Source organism: Zalophus californianus, chromosome 2 (assembly GCF_009762305.2).
Source record: "Zalophus californianus isolate mZalCal1 chromosome 2, mZalCal1.pri.v2, whole genome shotgun sequence".
In the NCBI taxonomy this organism is placed as follows: domain Eukaryota; kingdom Metazoa; phylum Chordata; class Mammalia; order Carnivora; family Otariidae; genus Zalophus; species Zalophus californianus.
This window is the reverse complement of record NC_045596.1, coordinates 80,323,386-80,346,323: the sequence shown is the minus strand read 5'-3', so window position 1 is coordinate 80,346,323 and position 22,938 is coordinate 80,323,386. Positions and strand designations below refer to the sequence as shown.

The window sequence follows — 22,938 nt, the reverse complement described above, 5'->3', positions numbered from 1 at the left end:
TGTCAGTAGCTGAGTATTTTTTACCAAGCCTGCCTATACGGAGAAGATGGATATAGCATATCTGTAAAGTTCAAGAAAATAGATTAATATTGTGTATTTGAAGCTATGCTCTTTATATTTCTATATTTGATTTGTAGCTCATAGGTTTTTATAAACACAGAATTCTGTAGAAGTTTCTTTAATTCTAAACCTAACTTATTTTAAGTTCATAGATTTAAAAACAGTCTTACATGCCACAGCCAAAAGTGCATCTATTCTACCAATCACCAAATAATGGCATAGATTTGTTCATTTGAGACAAGATAACATGGACCTTTGCATAAAATTTTAGAATCAAACCTATTAATACGAAAAGGTACTTACATATAAGAATTTCTCCTAAATAAAAATTTCCCAAGTATTATTATTATTGTTGTTAAATATAAATTAAATATGTGGGCTTTAAGATATTTTACTATTATTAGAAGTGGCTAATGTTCTTATTTGAAGCCACATTATTTCCCAGAGGAACATATCCCCAAATCCATTAGATGGTCAGTGAAAATGTGGGATTCAATGCATGCATTCGTGCATTCATGCATTCATCCATTTTTTTTGGCAAATATTTACTGAGCACCTACTATGCTCCACATACTCCTCTGTACTCTAAAGATACAGTAGCAAATAAAACAATAACTGCCCTGTTGGAGCTTACAACATAGCAGAAAATTATATTTTGGGTAGTAAAAAATGATAAGGTTAAAAAATAGGTAGGAAAGGGGTGGGAATTATTTGGAGGAGGCAGTTAAATTTTAGATTGGGTGGCCTGGAAGTGACTAATTCCAGGTAACATTGAATAGTGACATTACTGAAATGAAGGAGTGAGCCGTGGAGCTATTTAGGAGAACATCCCAGATGGAGTGCAAAGGTCCTCAGGTTGATATATGCCTGATCTTTGTGATAAATGGAGTGAATGGAAATGTGAGAGTAATAGGAGAGTAGGTTAGACTGGTGATAGTGTGTCTGGGGGTGAAATTCACACCATATTAAGGACTTTGATTTTTGTTTAGAGTGAGATTGCAAGGCATTGGATGGATTTGAGAAGGCAAGTGGTGCAGTCTAGCTGGATCCATCACTAGCTGCTATGTTGAAAATAGACTGAAGGAGGACAAGGGTGGAAGCAGGGGGGCAGTCAGGAAGATTTCACAGTAATCCTGGTGAAAGATGGAGGCTTGGATCAGAGTGGTGTGTGTGAAGGTGGAGAGAAATCTTGGTTTTGGACATGTAATAATGATAGAGATGACAGAATTTGCTGAGGGAATTTTATTATACACCCAAGTATGTAATTCATAAATTAAGGAATAATTCTTTTAACTATAGAAAAGTAGAGGAGGTATAGATGAAACAGAAGATTTGAAACTTTTTTATGCTATGAAAGATACTCTATCAAGGTAATTAAAGTATTTGATGATTAATATTTAGCACTTCTTGGTATATTTTTAAATAGCACTTGTATATATTTGATAAATATATATAATACATGTGTTTAAATTCTTGATATATATTTATAAATATAAAGTTAAGTATGTTTAACTAAGATAATAAAAGTCAATCTCAGTATTTACTGAATTAATTTTTATCTATTGTAAAGTATCTGGTTAAAACTTAACGTCTTACATTTTTTAACATTTTATTTGAAATAAAATATATCCTGAAGCTTATTTGTTGGAAACAAAGTAGCCTATTGACTAACAGAAATTTGAAAAGACAGTGAAATATTTTCTTAGAGAAGATTTTGTTGTATACATTTAAATAGAAGAAATATAGAAGCCACCTTTATTCCTTGTAATGTTTAATTATGTGAAGTAGAAAATTTTTTCTGTGCTCTATCAATAGAGGGCAGCAAAGTTTCAAGTAGTGTGTTTTCAGGTTCCTAGGAAGCTTTGCTAAGGAAAATTTTTTTGTTGTTTCTCTTACGAAGTTTGTTCTGGCTTGCCTTTTACTGAAGTGCTTTGGTAATATCATATAGGAATTTGCTTAAAAATCCTGTAGCTTTGGTTCATATATTTAGCCAACTGTTCCCTTAGGTACTATAGATGCTTTCTTAATGAGAACATGTATTTTTCCTTTCTGTAATTTAGGGAGTACCAGGGCCTGGAAAATATGACATTAAAAGTCAATTTCAGAAGGCTGAAAGTATGATACCAAGTGTAAATGATGCATCACCTGCTTTTCTTTCTCAATCCCAGGTACTGTTCTACAGTCATTTTCATACATAAAGCATAATAGATACAATGTGAAGCCAGCAACAAATCTGATGGTGTTTAGGGAGATCATAAAAAGAAAAGTGATATGTAAGCAAATTGGAAACAGACATGGATGGGGCAAATCATATTGCCAAAAAATATGGCTAAAATGAAATAAGATTATAATATTAACAAGCAAAGGTGAATATTTGAATTGAAACCATCTATTAAACATTTTAAATTTGTATATGTGAACGTTCAGTTTACCTTATAACAGATTTAGTCTGAGTTTTAAAATATACTCTGCCAGTGAATATGTAGAGTATTAACATGTAATCTTTAAGGACATGCATATTTTTCAGAGAAGGTTCTGAAGGCTCTCTGTGGAGGGTGGGGATAGATCATATCTACAACTGCAACTAGGGTCTTTATTTGTGATGCAAGAGTCTATTTCACAGTAATTGTATCACATTCTCCAGGGTATACACCAAGGCAACTTGAAGGTATCTAAGATATTTCCATGGCAGTTTAATACCAGCCAACTTTTATAATGTGGCAGCCTCTAGATCAAAGTAGTTGCAGTATTTATCCAACTATAGTACATACAGCTCTGATTAATTTATCTTAACTCAGGAAGGTTATTAACTTTCAGATGACTACAAGTTACTACTTTGGTTTCATTGTACTTAAGAGGCACCTCCTTGGAGACAAGGAGATGGATTGCAGGTATATTTTTGGAGACATAACTGAAATGACTTTTTAACTGGTTAGATGTTGTGCTGAGGGACTGGGAAGAATTAGGAATGAATACCAGGTGTCTGCCTTGAGCGACTTGATAGTACTGAAGGTACTACACAAAACAGATGTGTGAGAACAGGATGTTGTGTGTGTGTCCTTGATTTTTTAAAAATACCATTTTTTATAACTAGAACCCTCACTTCTTATGCTGTTTCTATTCCTCTAACACGTAGTCCTTATTTGATATCACTTGGCACCAATTACAAAACTTTAAATATATTTTCAGAAATGGAAAAGAATATGATATCAATTTTGTTTAAGGGGATGATGAAGAAAACAATAATGGGTCTGGGGTGAAAGATACGGAAGAATTAAAACCAACAGGACCGCCTGCTAGGGGTAGTGTTAGTGGTTGGTTGAATATGAATGTATATATTTAATGACTGATAGAGAAAGCAATAATGCAATTAACAAGGTAGATTTAGAACACATAATTTTTGGTTTATAGAAACAGTCATTTTTCTGGGATACTTATTTTAATTATTGATTTAAGGAGTTACTTGGTATTTTATCTAAATGCATTGAATTTCCTTAGGTCTTCAACTATTATTTTTTATTTTATTTTATTTTTTGCTTTTCTTTTTTTACTATGTTATGTTAATCACCATACATTACATCATTAGTTTTTGATGTAATGTTCCATGATTCATTGTTTGCGTATAACACCCAGTGCTCCATGCAGAACGTGCCCTCCTTAATACCCATCACCAGGCTAACCCGTCCCCCCAACCCCCTCTCCTCTAGAACCCTCAGTTTGTTTCTCAGAGCCCATAGTCTCTCATGGTTCGTCTCCCCCTCCGATGTCCCCCTCATTAGTTTTTAAAACATAAGACTTCTTTTACAGCAATGGTACTCAATCTTGCTGTGTATTAGAAACACCTGGGGAATTTTACCACTCAGGTGCCTTCTTTTTTCCAGAGACTGATTCAATTCATCCAGCATAGGGCCCAGAAATCAGCATTCCTTTTGTATAAGAAAGAAAGGAAAGTGAGAAACATACATATAATGCTGCAATAAACAGAAGGGTGCATGTATCTTTTCAAGTTAGTGTCTTTGTTTTCCCTGGGTAAATACCCAGTAGTGGAATTGCTGGACCATATGGCTAATTTTATTTTTAATTTTTTGAGGAACCTCCACAATGTTTTCCACAGTAGCTGCACCAATTTACATTCCCACCAACAGTGCACAAGGATTCCTTTTTTCTCCACATCCTCACAAACACATTATTTCTTGTCTTTTGATTCTAGCCATTCTGGTTGGTGTAAGTTTGTGATTTTTGATTTGCATTTCCCTGATGATTAGTGATGTTGAACATCTTTTCTTGTGTCTGTTTGGCATTTGTCTTTGGAAAAATGTCTATTTGGGAATTTTTATTGCAGCATTATTTGCAATAGCCAAGATATGGAGGCAACCCAAGTGTCCATCAATAGATGAATGGATAAAGAGGTGGTATGTGTGTGTATATGCACACACAGGCACACACAGACACACATAAACATACAGACACACACACACCACACTGGACTATTACTCAACCATAAAAAAGAATGAGATCTTGCCATTTGCAATGACATGAATGGACATAGAGGGTGTAATGCTAAGAGAAATAAGTCAGACAGAGAAAGATAAACACCATATGATTTCATTCATATGTGGAATTTAAGAAACAAAACAAATGAACTAACAAGGAAAAAAAAGAGACAAACAACAACCTCCCCCGCCCCCAGACTCTTAAATATGGAGAATAAGCTTGTGGTTGCTAGAGGGGAGGTGGGTGGGAGGATGGATGAAATAAAGGAGATTAAGAATATACTTATTGTGATGAACACTGAGTAATATATAGAATTATACAACCCTTATATTGTACACCTGAAACTAATATAACACTGTATGTTTATTAAACTTCAAACAACAACATGGAAAAGAAAAAAACAAAACATTCACACAACTACTTATTTTTATATAAACACATAAAGGATAAACCAGAAAACAATGAAGTTGATTACCTACAAGGGATGTAAAGAGATGGAATGGAAGTGCTGGTGTGCTGCAGTTAGTTCATTTTTATTGGCTTGCAGGAACTGACTGTTAATTTTTCCAGTTTTGCATGTTGGTTGATGTTATAATGGTAGCATGAGATTAGCCACATGGTAGTGTGACTAATAATTTCTATACCATGAAAATAAGCAAATGTTTCAAATTTGGACTATTTTCCTCCAGTGGTGCAGCATCCATGGGGTGGAAGGGAAATGAAGGGAGTAGCATGTCTTTGAGTATACTTTTTAAAAAAATTTTTTATTTTATTAAGTTATGTTAGTCACCATACAATACATCATTAGTTTTTGATGTGGTGATCCACGATCCATTGTTTTCGTATAACACCCAGTGCTCCATGCAGTACGTGCCCTCCTTTAATACCCATCACCGGGCTAACCAATCCCCCTTCCCCCTTACCCTCTAAAACCCTGTTTGTTTCTCAGAGTCCATAGCCTCTCATGGTTCATCTCTCCCTCCGACTCCCCCCTCCTTCATTTTTCCCTTCCTTCTCCTAATATCCTCTGTGCTATTCCTCATGTTCCACAAATAAGTGAAACCATATGATAATTGACTCTCTCTGCTTGACTTATTTCACTTAGCATAATCTCCTCCAGTCCCATCCATGCCAGTGCAAAAGTTGGGTATTCATCCTTTCTGATGGCTGAGTAATATTCCATTGTATATATGGACCACATCTTCTTTATCCATTCATCTGTTGAAGGGCATTTCGGCTCCTTCCACAGTTTGGCTATTGCGCACATTGCTGCTATGAACATTGGGGTGCATATGGCCCTTCTTTTCACTACATCTGTGTCTTTGGGGTAAATACCCAGGAGTGTAATTGCTGGGTCATAGGGTAGCTCTATTTTTAATTTTTTGAGGAACCTCCACAGTGTTTTCCAAGGTGGCTGTACCAACTTGCATTCCCACCAACAAGGTAAGAAGGTTCCCCTTTCTCCACAACCTCTCCAACATTTGTTGTTTCTTGCCCTGTCAATTTTTGCCATTCTAACTGGTATAAGGTGGTATCTCAATGTGGTTTTGATTCGAATTTCCCTGATGGCTAATGATGATGACCATTTTTTCATGTGTCTGTTAGACATTTGTATGTCTTCTTCAGAGAACTGTCTCTTCATGTCTTCTGCCCATTTTTTTACTTGATTATTTGTTTTTTGGGTTTTGAGTTTGAAAAGTTCTTTATAGATCTTGGATACCAGCCCTTTATCTGTAGTGTCATTTGCAAATATCTTCTCCCATTCTGTGGGTTGCCTCTTTGTTTTGTTGACTATTTCCTTTGCTGTGCAGAAGCTTCTTATCTTGATGAAGTCCCAAAAATTTCGCTTTTGTTTCACTAGCTTTTGTTTCATTTCGCTTTTGTTTCACTAGCTTTTGGAGATGTATCTTGAAAGAAGTTGCTGTGGCCGATGTCAAAGAGGTCACTGCCTATGTTCTCCTCTAGGATTTTGATGGATTCCTCTCTCACATTGAGGTCTTTCATCCATTTTGTTTATCTTTGTGTATGGTGTTAGAGAATGGTCAAGTTTCATTCTTCTGTATATAGCTGTCTAATTTTCCCAGCACCATTTATTGAAGAGACTGTCTTTTTTCCATTGCATGTTTTTCCTGCTTTGTTGAAGATTATTTGACCATAGAGTTGAGGGTCCATATCTGGGCTCTCTATTCTGTTCCATTGGTCTATATCTCTGTTTATGTGCCAGTACCATGCTGTCTTGGTGATCACTGCTTTGTAATATAGCTTGAAATTGGGCAACTTGATGCCCCCAGCTTTGTTTTTCTTTTTCATTTCCTTGGCGATTTGGGATCTTTTCTGATTCCATACAAATTTTAGGATTGTTTGTTCCAGCACTTTGAAAAATGTCATTGGAATTTTGATCGGGATGGCACTGAAGGTATAGATTGCTCTGGGTAGCATAGACATTTTAACAATATTTATTCTTCCAATCCATGAGCATGGAATGTTTTTCCATATTTTTGTGTCTTATTCAATTTCTTTCATGGGTGTTCTGTAGTTCCTAGAGTATAGATCCTTTACTTCTTTGGTTAGGTTTATTCCGAGGTATTTAAGGTTTTTGGTGCTATTGTAAATGGAATTGATTCTCTAATTTCTCCTTCTACATATGCATTGTTAATGTATAAGAAAACTGATTTCTGTGCATTGATTTTGTATCCTGCCACATGACTGAATTGCTATATGAATTCTAGTAATTTGGGGGTGGAGTCTTTTGGGTTTTCCACATAAAGTATCATGTCATCTGTGAAAAGAGAGAGTTTGACTTCTTCTTTGCCAATTTGAATACCTTTTATTTCTTTTTGTTGTCTGATTGCTGTTGCTAGGACTTCTAGTACTTTGTTGAACAATAGTGGCGAGAGTGGGCATCCTTGACGTGTTGCTGATCTTAAGGAAAAGGCTCTCAGCTTTTCCCCATTGAGGATGATATTCACTGTGGGTTTTTCATAGATGGATTTTATGAACTTGAGGAATGTTCCCTGTATCCCTATACTCTGAAAGAATTTTAATCAGGAAAGGATGCTGTATCTTGTCAAATGCTTTTTCTGTATCAATTGAGAGGACCATATGGTTCTTCTCTCTCCTCTTATTAACATGTTCTATTACATTGATTGATTTGCGAATGTTGAACCACCCTTGCATCCCGGGGATAAATCCCACTTGGTCGTGGTGGATGATCCTTTTGACGTATTGTTGGATCTTATTAGCTAGGATTTTGTTGAGGATTTTGGAATCCATATTCATCAAGGATATCGGTCTGAAATTCTCCTCTTTGATGGGGTCTTTGCATGGTTTGGGGATTAAGGTAGTGCTGGCCTCACAGAATGAGTCTGGAAGCTTTACTTTGGTATCTATTTTTTCAAATAGCTTCAGGAGAATAGGTATTATTTCTTCTTTGAATGTTTGGTAGAATTCCTCAGGGAATCCATCAGGCCCTGGACTCTCGTTTTTTGGGAGGTTTTTCATCACTGCTTCAATCTCGTTACTGGTTATTGGCCTATTCAGGTTGTCAGTTTCTTCCTGTTTCAGTCTTGGCAGCTTATAGGTTTCCAGGAAGGCATCCATTTCATTCAGATTGCTCAGTTTATTGGCATATAGTTGTTGATAATAATTTCTAATAATTGTTTCTATTTCCTTTGGGTTAGTTGTGATCTCTCCCCTTTCATTCATAATTTTATTAATTTGGGTTCTTTCTCTTTTGTCTTGGATAAGTCTAGTCAGTGATTTATCGATCTTATTAATTCTTTCAAAGAACCAGCTTCTAGTTTCGTTGATCTGATCTCCTGTGTTTCTGGTTTCTAATTCATTGATCTCTGCTCTAATCTTATTTCTCTTCTAATGCGTGGCTGAGGCATCATTTGTTGCTTTTTCTCTAGCTCTTTAAGGTGTAGGGTTAGTTGGTGAATTCGGGATTTTTCTATTTTTTTGAGTGAGGCTTGGATGGCTATGTATTTCCCCCTTAGGACTGCCTTTGCAGTATCCCATAGGTTTTAGACCAATGTGTTTTCGTTCTCATTAGTTTCCATGAATTGTTTAAGTTGTTCTTTGATTTCCTGGTTGACTCAAACATTCTTGAGCAGAGTGGTCTTTAGCTTCCAAGTGTTTGAATTTCTGCCAAATTTTTTCTTGTGATTGAGTTCCAGTTTTAAAGCATTATGGTCTGAGAATATGCAGTGAATTATCTCAATCTTTTGGTATCGGTTGAGACCTGATTTGTGATCCAGTATGTGGTCTATTCTGGAGAAAGTTCCATGTGCACTCGAGAAGAATGAGTATTCTGTTGTTTTAGGGTGGAATGTTCTGTATATAGCTATGAGGTCCATCTGGTCCAGTGTGTCTTTCAAAGCTCTTGTTTCCTTGTTGATTTTCTGCTTAGATGATATGTCTATTGCTGCAAGTGAAGTATTGAGGTCTCCTACAATTAATGTATTGTTATCAATATGACTCTTTATTTCAGTTAACAGTTGGCTTATGTACATGGCTGCTCCCATGTTGGGGGCATAGATATTTACAATTGTTAGATCTTGTTGGATAGACCCTTTAAGAATGATATAGTGTCCTTCTGTGTCTCTAACTAGGGTCTTTAGTTTAAAATCTAATTTGTTTGATATAAGAATTGCTACCCCAGCTTTCTTTTGAGGTCCGCTGGCATGGAAGATGGATCTCCATCCCTTCACTTTCAGTCTGGATGTATCTTTAGGTTCAAAATGAGTCTCTTGTAGACAGCATATGGATGGGTCCTGTCTTTTTATCCAGTCTGCAACCCTGTGCCATTTTATGGGAGCATTTAGGCCATTCACACTGAGAGCGATTATTGAAAGATATGAATTTATTGTCATCATGTTGCCTGTGATGACCTTGTTTTTATAGATTGTCCCTGTAAATTTCTGTTGTATATCACTCTTGGGGTCTTTCTCCTTTTATAGAACCCCCCTTAATATTTCTTGCAGGGCCGACTTAGTGGTCACATATTCTTTCACTTTCTACCGGTCTTGGAAGCTCTGCATCTCTCCATCCATTGTAAATGACAGCCTTACCAGATAAAGTATTCTTGGCTGCATGTTCTTCTCGTTTAGTACCCTGAACATGTCTTGCCAGGCCTTTCTGGCTTGCCAGGTCTCTGTGGATAGGGCTGACGTTATTCTGATGTTTCTCCCTCTGTACGTAAGGAATCTCTTCCCCCTAACTGCCCTTAAGATGGTTTCCTTGCTTCTAAGATTTGCGAGTTTTACTATTACATGCCGGGGTGTTGGCCTGTTTTCCTTGATCTTGGGAGGGGTCCTCTCTGCCTCTAGGACACGAATGTTTGTTTCATTGCCCAGATGAGGGAAGTTCTCAGCTACGATTTGCTCAAATATATCTTCTAGTCCTCTCTCTCTCTCCACCCTTTCTGGGATCCCAATAATTCTGACATTGGAACGCTTCATGGTGTCACTTATTTCTCTGATTCTATTTTCATGGATTCGGAGTTGTTTTTCCCTGGCCTCCTCTTTTCCCTTTTTATCTTTTAAATGGTCGTCCAGGTCACTAATTCGTTCTTCTGCCTCACTTACCCTAGCTGTTAGATTATCTAGATTAGATTGGATCTCACTGATGGCATTTTTAAGTTCTGCCAATTCAGCTTTCATTTCTGCCCTTAAAGACTCTATGTTGCCATTAATTGATTTCTCCATTCTAGCTATTGTCTTCACAATTGCTAGCCCGAATTCCATCTCCGACATCTTGGTTATATCTGAATCTATTTGTAAATCTGTGGCATAAGTCATAACCTCTGAGTCTTTCCTATTTTGGGGGTTCTTCTTCCTAGTCATTCTATTGATGGGTAGTTGAGGGAATGTACAGAGTCCAAATTATTGACCATAATCCAAGCAAGATGCACCTGTTTTCTAGGTACCTTAGGGTTGCTGGCCTCTTGTTTTCCCAGCCTGTCTTCTGGAGGGGGGCCTGCCACACTGTCATTCAGGCATCCCTGTTTGGGCAGATTTGCTCTGCCCCCTGTGGTGGGGATGGGCTCAGTGGAAACCAGTTTTTTGGGGCTTTTGTTTTCTGGTGGCTTTCCCTGGCATCTTTCTGCGTCTCTTTAGAGAGTCAGAGCAGAAGAGACCATTTCCAACTCTCTGCCTCAGAGCAGAGAGATCGCAGTCTGTTCTTCAGTGAGCTCTCTAGGCCACACTCTCTCCATTTCTGTCTGTGCTGCTATAAACTGCAGTGTCCTGGGTTGTGCACTCCTCAGCAGCGCTCCCAGTCCTCGCCTCCGGGTCGGGGCTCGTCTCTGCCCTTTGTGCTTCTAAAACCGCCAGCCACCCCCAGTTTGCACATGCGGCCCCGCTGCTCTGGTTTCCATGGGGGGTCTGCCCTAAAGTCCTTTCCCTGCCACAACTGATCTGCGAGTCTGTGCCCCATTCCCAGCGGGGGAGGCTATCGCTCACCAGTGGTGTAGGATCCCCATGGCCAGGCTCCCCCCTGCTGCCGTTTGTCCTCTGCTATCTGCCCGCAGAATCATGGCCCCCTGCTTTGTACTTCAAAACCAACCACCTGCGATATTCTGTTTGTAGAGATCCAGATCTTCGTACATCTCAGGCTGATTTCATGGGTGTTCAGAGTGGTCTGGTAGATATCCAGCTCAATTCCAGGGACCAGTTGGAATAGGGTCCCCTACTCTTCTGCCCTCTTTTCCTCAAAAGCCTTTGAGTATACTTTTTTAAAAAAGATTTTATTTATTTATTCGGCAGAGAGAGACACAGCGAGAGAGGAAACACAAGCAGGGGGAGTGGGAGAGGGAGAAGCAGGCTTCCTGCTGAGCAGGGAGCCTGATGCGGGGCTCGATCCCAGGACTCTGGGATCATGACCTGAGCCCAAAGCAGATGCTTAACGACTGAGCCACCCAGGCGCCCCTTGAGTATACTTTTTAAGATATATATTTGTCTTTCAGAAGCATGTCAATGTTCCATATATTCAAAAATAAAAATAAATAGAAAAGAATGGAAAAGCTTAAACAAAAACCCTAAAACTGAAAGTGAATAGAAACAAATGTACCACTGTATTCTAAGTGAATACGTTTAGCCATGTTGAAGGGGGGGAAAGAATAATCCAGACTACCCCACAGTATTTGACTACATCAGTCTTGGATAGGAAGGAGTTGGAGGGGATAGTGAGTGCAAGAATTACAAACAATTTCTGAATTCTTTTTAGGAGGTTGGTTTGTTATAATGGTATGGGTGAAGGAATAATGAAACTATTTTAGATATATTACACTGAGCAAAAAAGTCAATGTTGTAAACTAGGGTTTTCACTTGGAAGAGGGTACATACAAATATGGATTAAGGGAGTTGAAAAAGGACCTTGTATGATAGATTTGAATTGAAAGTTTGATGTGAATTCATGATTCCTAAATTATATATGTGTATGTGTCTTTATGAGTATTTGTGTGTATAGATATAGGTGTAGGTATAGTTGTAGGTAGTATAGATATATATCCCAGCTTGCTAAATAAGCCAAGAAGCAGGGACTGGGCAAAGTAGGTGGAAGATGAACCTGTAACATATTATGTCACAAAATAAGAAAAGTCTCAACAACAACAAAAAAGATGACGGCATATCATAGGGACATATGAACCAACTTAGAGGGCTCCCTACTGGTACAACAACAACAACAACAACAACAACAAAAAACCACAGTAATTAATTATAAATAGTTAAAAATGGTATTCATATTGCCATATGGATTGGAAATACATAAATAGGTATATAAATAATGAAATGAATAATTGGGGGAGAAAAGAGGACTCTTGCTTACAGTAGAATGTTGAGTGCTTACTGGTAAATGTAGAGGGAATATTCAATTTTATAAAGTTAAAATGACCACTGTGGTTCAAGGACATCATGTACCTCTACATATGATACTCTGAGAAAGCCACATCACCTATTTAGTATGCTGTCCAGGAATGCATAACCTGAATATAATCATGAGGAAGCATCAGAGAAGTCCCAACTAATAATGGTTTTATTATACAAAAATGGGGTGCTATATTCTTCCAAAGTCATAGAACACAGAGGACGGTTGTAGAAATGTTCCTATATTAAAGGAGGCTAAAAGCAATATCTGAACCTAGATTAATTATATGCTTGAAGGGCAAAAATGCAGTAGAGGCATTATTAGATCACCTGAGAGATTTGGAAGATGAATAGTTGATTAGATAAAAATATTATATCATTGATACATTTATTGAAGTTGATAACTGTGCTTCAGATATGTAAAAAAAAATCCATACTTTTAGTAAATACACACCAAAATATTAAGGGGTAAAAGGTCATGACATATACAACTTTCCATTAAATGGTTCTATATATATGCTGCATGCTTGTGTGTGTGTGTGTGTGTGTGTGTGTGTGTAGAGACACACACACAGGGAGACACAGAGAGGAAGGAATAGACGTACTGAAAGAAAGAGAAAGAAGCAGAGTGTGGCTAAATGAAAAAAGCAATTGGCATAATGTTAACAATGTGTGAATCTGGGTAAACATTATATAATACATGTATTTTCTTAATTATTTTTATTCATGCAAATTTTTTCTGTAAATTTGAAATTAATTCCAAATAAAAAGTTAAAAAATATACAATGCTATACTTCATGATTTCAGTTATATATGTATGTATATATATATCTAATATTAAGTTAAATATTATAGTTTTATATGTTTATAATAAACATAAATTTATAAGTTTAATATTATAAGCTAAACCAGATTTATGTATCTCTTGAATCTAAGATTTTTTTCTTAAGATATTTAATGATATTGTTGAGTTAATTGAATATATATATCAAGGAACTTTGTCAATTTGTATTAATATTATTCCATAAAAGAAACCATGTTATATCATATAGTTTTTTATTTATTATCTTAACTTGCAGAATAATTTAAATGTGAAGATTGTCCATACATTATCATCCAGAATCTCATCTTGAGATAATTTCCTTCAAAATGTCTGTTTGGCTTAGTAAAGTACGTAATGCATTACTGTATTAATATATATATGATTTTACTAAAAGCTATATATTTTATGTTTTGATAGGTACAAGATCTTAATTCGTCTGTATTTTTTCACTCCATTAATAAATAAATTAAACTCCAGATGTTATATTAAGTAAGAAGGCAGCTTTTAACTCATGAAATATCAAAATGTATTATGTAGTACATTTCTCATTGGCATATTTTCCTGTTCTTTACCAGAGATTTGTACCTATGAAATCAATCACTCCAGCTCCTGGCACATATAATGAATCTCGAACTGCTTTCAATTCCTTGAAGAAAACACCAATACTGAAAAGTACTCCATTTGGTCAAAGTGCTGCTCGATTCACACAGGACTTCAGGACAGAGGAAATGCCAGGTTAGTAATTAATCTATGTAGTTATATAACTTAATATTCTTGACAAGATGGATGTACCAAAAAGCACAATTCTTTTTGTTCTGTGGTTTGTGTTGTCATTTTAAGGCACATTTTTAAAAGTATTGACTGTACACTAAACACAGATAGATTAAAAATAATGTATAATTTTAGTAAGATTTCAATTTAACAGGTCACATATCTTAATGGTAATTTTCTATTGTTTTCCTTTATTCAGTAAATTTCCTAATTTCTCTTTATGGGTGAACATATATATCAACTGTGTGGTCACTGCCAGTATTTTAACTTATGAAATGCACTTTTGTTAAAATTTTATTTTGGGGATAGCCTAAAACATATTCTAGTATTCTCACTGGATATTTTAGTATACAGAACTAAGAATCCAGCACAAAAATAACTTATATAAATGTTAACGTATAGTTATGTGTTGCTGCATAACAAACTTGGTGGCTTAAAAACACAGAGTTTTCTTTTGTATCTTACTATTTTGTGGGATGGCTGGAAGGCAGAGCTCAGATAAGACTGTCATTCAGAGTGCATACATAGCTTCAGCATTGCTGTTCCAGGGTAGTTGGTCTTTTAATTTGGTAGCTCAGGACTCTATAGGACCTGGCAGGATGGTACAAGTCTTATTTCCTAATGTCAGAAATCCCACATTCTGTTTGTTAATCAGGTTACTCAGGGCAGCACATGTTGGACAGAAGAGCATGACACTTCATCTCTCAATGACATGGATAGCAAAGAATTTTTGGCCATTTTAATTTACTATAGACTACCCTTGGCCCACAAAACATTTACAGTTGTCCTACATGCCTTCCCCAGGCCTCCAAAATCTCATGTAATTATGGTGTAATCTTGAAGTCCAGTATTTTGTTATCTAAGACCTGTATCGCTATAGGTGAGAATTGTTGGGTGTGATACTTTAGATTAGCTTCTTGAGTATGACTTCTCTCTGTCAGAAGAGCTATGAACTAAAGACACACATTATCTGCCTCACACATCCCAAAACACAGCAATGGGAGAAAGATAGGATAATCATACTAGATGCTCCTATTCAGAAAAGAGAAAACTAGAGGCCCATAACAGTCATAGGCCTATAACAACTATGAAATCCAACCAGGCACATATTGTAATTTCCTTGATTAGGGCCCAGTTGGGCTCCCTTGGAATGATTTTCCAAGGTCCTTTGTTCTGCCTTTGGGCTCTTGGTTCCATCTTTTGAAACATCCTTTCTTTTCTATAAGAAATAGGCTGTGTTTCTGGCTGCCTAACTTGTTTACACCAAGCTCCACCCCATGTGCTTTGGCAGGACTGCCTTTCTCAGTCAAGCTTGCTTCAGTCCCAGCACAACAGGCCCCTCCCCCAAAAGGTCAAGTCCCTCCCCCCAGAAGCCCCTGCCCACACAATATTTCCTGACCAGAGAGTTCTACAGGGCTTCATTTCTGGCAGAGTTGGTATCAGGTCTCATTTCACAAGCAGATTAGGGTACACCTAGTTAAAACTCACCACATTCAGTCCAGGGACCAAACACTGCCCACAGAAGGCAGGGAGAGCCTCTAGAGACAACTGGCCTGAAGATAGAGCGGCCAAAACACAATAGCAGAGTGCATGCAGCATGCCTGGAGACATTCCGTGAAGCACTACACCCTGGGCACTACATGACCTCTTCTTCATAAGGCTATTACTTTCAGGAGCAAGAGACATAACTGGCTTTTCTAATGGAGAAGGCAGAGACTTAGACAAAATGCCAAGACAGAGGAATTTATTCCAAATGAAAGAAGAGATAAGGACACGGCTAGAGATCTAAGCAAAACAGATACAAGTAACATGCCTGATGGAGAATTTAAAGTAACAATCATAATGATATTCACTGAGCTTGAGAAAAGAATAGAAGATATTAGTGAGACCCTTACCACAGAGATAAAAGAGTTAAGAAAGAATCAATCAGAGATGAAGAATACAATAAACGAGATTAGAAATGGGTTTGATACAATTAACAGCAGGCCAGAAGAAGCAGAGGAATGATTAGTGACCTAGAAGACAAAATAATGGAAAATAATGAAGCTGAACAAAAAGAGAGAAACAATAATTATGGGACATGAGAGTAGACTTAGGGAACTCATGACTCCAACAGATGTAATAACATTCATATTATAGAAGTCCCAGAAGAAGGAGAGAGAAAAGGGAGCAGAAAATTTATTTCAGGAAATAATAGCAGAAGACTTCCCTAGTCTGAGGAAGGAAACAAGATATCCAGATCCAGGAGGCACGGAAAACTCCCATCAAAATCAACAAAAGTGGGTCCACTCCAAGACATATTGTAATTAAATTTGCAAAATATAGTGATAAAGAAACAATCTGAAGAGCAGCAAGACAAAGGAAGTTCTTAATTTACTAGGGAAGACCTTTAAGGCTAGCTGGAGATTTCTCAACAGAATCTTGTGGAGAAACATTTATCATGCAAATGGATGTCAAAAGGAAGCCAGAGTGGCAATACTTATATTGGATAAACTATATTTTATTTATTTATTTTAAAGATTTATTTATTCATTTGAGAGAGAGAGAGAACGAGAGCATGGGGAGGAAGAACAGAGGGAAAGGGAGAGAGAAACTCAAGCAGATTCCATGCTGATTGTGGAGCCCAACATGGGACTCAATCTCACAACCCTGAGATCACGACCTAAGCCAAAGCCAGGAGTTGGATGCTTAACTGACTGTGCAACCCCGGTGCCCCCAAACTAGACTTTAAAATAAATACCTTAAAAAGAGACAAAGAAAGGCATTATATAACCACAAAGGGGTTAATACAATAAGATATAACAATTGTAAATATTTATGTACCCAACATGGGAGCACCCAAATATATAAAACAATAACAAACATAAAGAAACTAATTGATAATATAATAATAGTAGGGGACTTTAACACCCCATTGACATTAACAGACAAATCATCTAAGTAGAAAATAACAAGGCCACAATAGCTTTGAATGACACACTGGGCCAGATGGACTTAACGGATATATTCAGAACATTCCATCCTAGATGCACTTAATAGATATATTTAGAACATTCCATCCTAAAACAGCAGAATACATATTCTTTTCAAGTGTACATGGAAGATTCTCCAGAATAGCTCACATATTAGGTCATAAAACAGACCTCAACAAATACAAAGGATTGAATTCATACCATGTACCTTTTATGACCACAACACTATGAAACTAGAAGTCAACCATAAGAAAAAATCTGGAAAGACCAAAAATACATGGAGGTTAAACAACATGCTACTAAACATTGAATGGGTCAACCAGGAAATCAAAGAAATCAAAAAAGACATGGAAACAAATGAAAATGAAAGCACAATGGTCAAAACCTTTGGAATACAGCAAAAGTGGTCCAAAGAGGGAAGTATATGGCAATGCAGGCTTACCTCAGGAAGCAATAAAAAAATCCCAAAGTAGGCTGTGTTTGCAGTTGGAGCTTTCTCCTATAGAAGATGAGGGGTCTACAGCCTATAGAAGATGAGGGATCTATAGCCACTTTTCATTTTGCACTGTTGTTGTCTCTTTCTTTTCAGGTTTGTATAATTCCCTTTAAAAACTATTTTGTAAGTATCTTATTGTATTGACTTAGAATCAAATACCTGGACAAAAGCCACACTCAAATGTATTTCTTAGGAAAACCTTTGTCTACTTTGGGTCACCTTTGGTGCCGCTGTGTTTCGATATTCTTAGATTCTTAGGAGCATTATTATTATTTTAGCCAAGAGGGTCTATGACATATGGCCTTAAAATTCTTAGAAGCCTTTTCTTTAATTGAAAGATTCTATGACGTACCATCTTAAATCTTTCTGAGGTCTTAACAAAGGGTCTTACAGTCATATCCTGGATTTGGTTTTTGATCTTAGGCCATTTCTTGCTTTGAGAGCTTTTTGCTATATGTAGAGATGGAATGAAAAGAAGTTTTACTTTCAACCCCAGAAAATTTTGATTTCTTTCATTTCTTATAAATTCTCCTTGAAAACAACTGTTTGAACTCCTATCTTTCTTTTTTTAAATTTTTTATTGTTATGTTAATCACCATACATTACATCATTAGTTCTTGATGTAGTGTTCCATGATTCATTGTTTGTGCATAACACCCAGTGCTCCACGCAGAACGTGCCCTCTTTAATACCCATCACCAGGCTAACCCATTCCCCCTCCCTCCTCCCCTCTAGAACCCTCAGTTTGTTTTTCAGAGTCCATCGTCTCTCATGGTTCGTCTCCCCCTCCGACTTACTCCCCTTCATTCTTCCCCTCCTGCTATCTTCTTCTTTTTCTTTTTTCTTAACATATGTTGCATTATTTGTTTCAGAAGTACAGATCTGTGATTCAAAAGTCTTGCACAATTCACAGCGCTCACCATAGCACATACCGTAACCAATGTCTATCACCCAGCCACCCCATCCCTCCCACCCCCACCACTCCAGCAACACTCAGTTTGTTTCCTGAGATTAAGAATTCCTCATATCAGTGAGATGATATGATACATGTCTTTCTCTGATTGACTTATTTCACTCAGCATAACACGCTCCAGTTCCATCCACGTCGTTGCAAAGGGCAAGATCTCATTCCTTTTGATGGCTGCATAATATTCCATTGTGTATCTATACCACATCTTCTTTATCCATTCATCTGTCGATGGACATCTTGGCTCTTTCCACAGTTTGGCTATTGTGGACATTGCTGCTATAAACATTGGGGTGCACGTACCCCTTCAGATCCCTACATTTGTATCTTTGTGGTAAATACCCAGTAGTGCAATTGCTGGATCGTACGGTAGCTCTAATTTCAACTGTTTCAGGAACCTCCATACTGTTTTCCAGAGTGGCTGCACCAGCTTGCATTCCCACCAACAGTGTAGGAGGATTCCCCTTTCTCCACATCCCCGCCAACATCTGTCGTTTCCTGACTTGTTAATTTTAGCCATTCTGACTGGTGTGAGTTGGTATCTCATTGAGGTTTTGATTTGGATTTCCCTGATGCTGAGCGATGTTGAGCACTTTTTCATGTGTCTGTTGGCCATTTGGATGTCTTCTTTGGAAAAATGTCTGTTCCTGTCTTCTGCCCATTTCTTGATTGGATCATTTGTTCTTTGGGTGTTGAGTTTGATAAGTTCTTTATAGATTTTGGATACTAGCCCTTTATCTGATATGTCATTTGCAAATATTTTCTCCCATTCTGTCGGTTGTCTTTTGGTTTTGTGGACTGTTTCTTTTGCTGTGCAAAAGCTTTTTATCTTGATGAAATCCCAATATGAACTCCTATCTTTCTTTCCATACCTTCGCACACATGGCTAAAAACAACTAGTTGGTACTTTTGATATTCAGCCTGGAAACTTTCTTAGCTAGAAACTATTCATTATTTTCTTCATTATCTCAAGCATTAGTTTTGTTAAAATCTCTGCCATTACATTATATCTCCAGCCTCCAATACCATTTTCCTCCTGTCCTTTAAGCTATCACCAACTGTCCTCTCATGTCCCTTTCTCTAAGTCTTGAGTTGTTCTAGCTTCTGACCCATTGCCTGATCTCAAACAATTGCTATAAGTTTTGTTATGGTAATTTGTTATGGTAAGTCTATACTGGTACAAAATTATTTACTACTCATGCCATTGAGAAGTTGAGTCTTATTCCTCTCCATTCCAATCTTGGTTAGTCTGGTGTCTTTTTTGACCAATAGCATGCAGTGGAAGTGATATTTTAGCACTTCTTAGGCAAAGTCCTGAACTTTACCGTATATACCTGGTCCTATTGAAACAGTTGGTTTTGGAGTCCTGAGCCTCTGTGAAGTCTATTCTAAGACTGCAACTCTGGAGAGGTCATGTGTAGGTGCTTGGCACTATCCCAGCTGAGCCTAGCTGAGTAGTGTTTCTCATGAATCTGAAATCCAAAGTATTTCTAAAATATGAACTTATTGACTGGCCCAACTGCCTTAGGATTAGGTCTTATTTTCAATATTGTGGTCTACTGTATTATGAATAAGGTATTATAAATTCCCCAAAAGTTTATTTGTGAAGGATACAGTTAAATTATGATGACCCTTCCAATCTAATCCTGAATCTTACATATTTTAAGAATTAGAATGGCCTCATGGAACTTCAATTTTTTTCTGTGTAGATATTAGTATGCAGTAATAAATTGGACCCATCAATCAGTTCTAGAACATACTTACAGGTTGCTTTTAGAAGGTAACCCTAAACTCTCTAGTTCTGGGGTTCCTGGGCATTTCTATACTTACTGATTAGAAAAATGAATGTGAAAGACCTCTAATGTGAGTGAATTACATAATCAGGATGGCTTTTCGAATCAGATGCTTAACAAGGTACTACTTGTGATATATATACTTTTGAGTGAGGTCCCTATATTTAAGCACTTAAGCTGTAATGTGTTCTGTTGTCTTCTCCTACCTGAAGAGAGACAGATCTCAAATACTTGTCTTCTAAGTACCTTAAATGGTGGTCCAAATAGTTTTTATTACACTTTCTATTTACCTTTTTTTCTAAACTTTACCAGTGGAGGAATGTTTGAAGATTGCTGAAATAAGACATTAGCATTTAGGTTTTCTAAGAGTTGGCACAAGAGAATTTTTGATAGAGATTTTTGAGAAATAGATATTAGAACTGGAATATTGGAAAAATTGGGAAGAGTTTATGGGTAGCTTCTTTGAGAAGAACCTTCTATTTGACTGTGTATGATGATTTGATCACTTTTAATCCAGAAAGCACCTAAAGTATCTCTAGCCTCATACTACTCAAAGTGCCCTTTTGTCAACTGTTTGTTTCCTACCTACAAGGAGAAAGAAGATTGTACCAGAATGTAAATCAACACAATCCTTCCTTTATGGAGAAAGACTAGTTACAAAATGCTTAGTGAGGGGGGAAGAGCAAGATGGGGGAAGAGTAGGAGACCTAAATTTCATCTGGTCCCAGGAGTTTAGCTAGATAGTTATCAAACCATTCTGAACACCTACAAACTCAACAGGAGATCAAAGAAAAGAATAGCAGCAATCCTATGAACAGAGAAGTGACTCCTTTCTGGAAGGTAGGACATGTGGAGAAGTGCATCTGAGGTGATATTTGGGAAGATAGACTGCAGGGGGAGGGAGCCTCTGTCAGCTGGCTCCCAGCAAGTGATAGAGCAGCAGAGCACAAAATCAGAACTTTTAGAAGTCTGCTCCACTGAGGGATGTCGTTCCAGTGGCTAAGTGGGGGGTGGAACCCTTGCTGGGACAGTGTGGTCTCAGGACCCTGGGGTCATAGGAAGACCAGGGGTGCCTGAGTGTGGCGGAGCTCTCAGGTATCAGAGCAGGGAACCTGGCAGCAAAGATGGAGCCAAGGAGTAGGCTCTCAGCTAAGGGTTGCCATAAACTGTGATCCGCAGCACAGTCGGGCCACTACTCTTCAAGCAGGGACCCAACAAGTGGCAGATCCAGGGAGACTCCCCTTCCTCCCCTAGGAGGAGTGGCACGGGAGCGCAACAGAGGAATCTGCTGGGTTTGGAGTCTAAAAACGGGGTCGTGTGCCAGAGATAGAAATGCTCGGTCATAGGCCACTGAGCATGGAGTGTGCCAGAGACCAGGGAGACAAGAGTGATTGACTGCTTTTCTCTGAGGGTGCACTGAAGAGTGGGGGCCCTGAGTTTTTGGCTCCTCTGGGGCCGGAGATTGGGAGGCCCCCATTTTCATTCTCGTCCTCTAAAGCTGTATGGAAAGCTTTCAGGGAACAAAAGCTCCCGAGAGCAAACCCAAGCAGATTACTTAGCCTGGCTTCTGGCAAGGGTGGTGCAATTCCACCTCAGGCAAAGACATTTGAGGATCACTGCAACAAGCCCCTCTCCCAGAAGATCAGTAAGAACATCCAGCCAAGACTAAGTTTACCAATCAATGAGAAGGGCAAACCCCCAGAACTAGGGGAATAGAGCACATGGAATTCATGGCTTTTTCCCCATGATTCTTTAGTCTTTCAAAGTTAATTTTTTAAATTTATTTTTTTCTTTTTCTATTTTTTTTTTTGCAATTTTCTTCTTTCCTTTTCAACCAACATATTTTATCAATTCATTTTTTAAAACCTTTTTTAATTTTCACTTTTACAGTCATAGTCTATCCCTTCATTGTATTTAACCTTATTTTTTGTATATATATAAGTTTTTCTTTCTTTAAAATTTTGGGATATGGTTTCTTGTAACAGACGAAAATATAACCTAATCTAGTGCATGGCTTTGTTCTAGTCCTCTGCCTGATCACATTCTCTCCTTTTTAATTTTTTTTTATTTTCTTTTTTTTTTTTAAACCAACTTCTTATCAATTCCTTTTTTAAAACCTTTTTTTTAGGGGTGCTGGGGTGGCTCAATCATTGAGCATCTGCCTTTGCCTCAGGTCATGAGCCCTGCATTGGGCTCCCTGCTTGGCGGGAAGCCTGCTTCTCCCTCTCCCACTCCCCCCTGCTCGTGTTCCCTCTCTTGCAGTATCTCTCTCTGTCAAATAAATAAATAGAAAATCTTTAAAAAAAAAAATCACTCAATCACTCTTGTCTCCCTGGTCTCCGGCGCACTCTGTGCTCACCAGCCTGTGACTGAGCATTTCTATCTCTGGCATACGACCCCATTTTTAGATTCCAAACCCAGCAGATTCCTGTGGTGCACTCCTGTGCCATTCCTCCTGGTGGATGAAGGGGAGTCTCCCTGGATCTGCCGCTTGTTGGGTCCCTGCTTGAAGAGTTCAGAATGATGATTATAAAGATACTGGCTGGGCTTGAAAAAAGCATACAAGATACTAGAGAATCCCTTTCTGGAAAAATAAAAGAACTAAAATTTAACCAAGTCGAAATTCAAAAGGCTATTAATGAGGTGCAATCAAAAATGGAGGCTCTAACTGCTAGGATAAATGAGACAGAAGAG

The 22,938-nt window shown here is 37.8% G+C and overlaps 1 protein-coding gene across 3 annotated transcripts in view; it reads left to right on the top strand.

Moving 5' to 3' along the window:
• STPG2 (sperm tail PG-rich repeat containing 2) overlaps positions 1-22,938 on the top strand; it is a 534,512-nt gene that overhangs the window by 114,002 nt on the left and 397,572 nt on the right. For all 3 annotated transcript variants that reach the window (XM_035726170.1, XM_035726169.1, XM_035726171.1), the window contains exons 8-9: positions 2,121-2,228; positions 13,821-13,980. In XM_035726170.1, the coding sequence (XP_035582063.1) occupies positions 2,121-2,228; positions 13,821-13,980 (268 nt within the window). The remainder of the gene's footprint in view (positions 1-2,120; positions 2,229-13,820; positions 13,981-22,938) is intronic.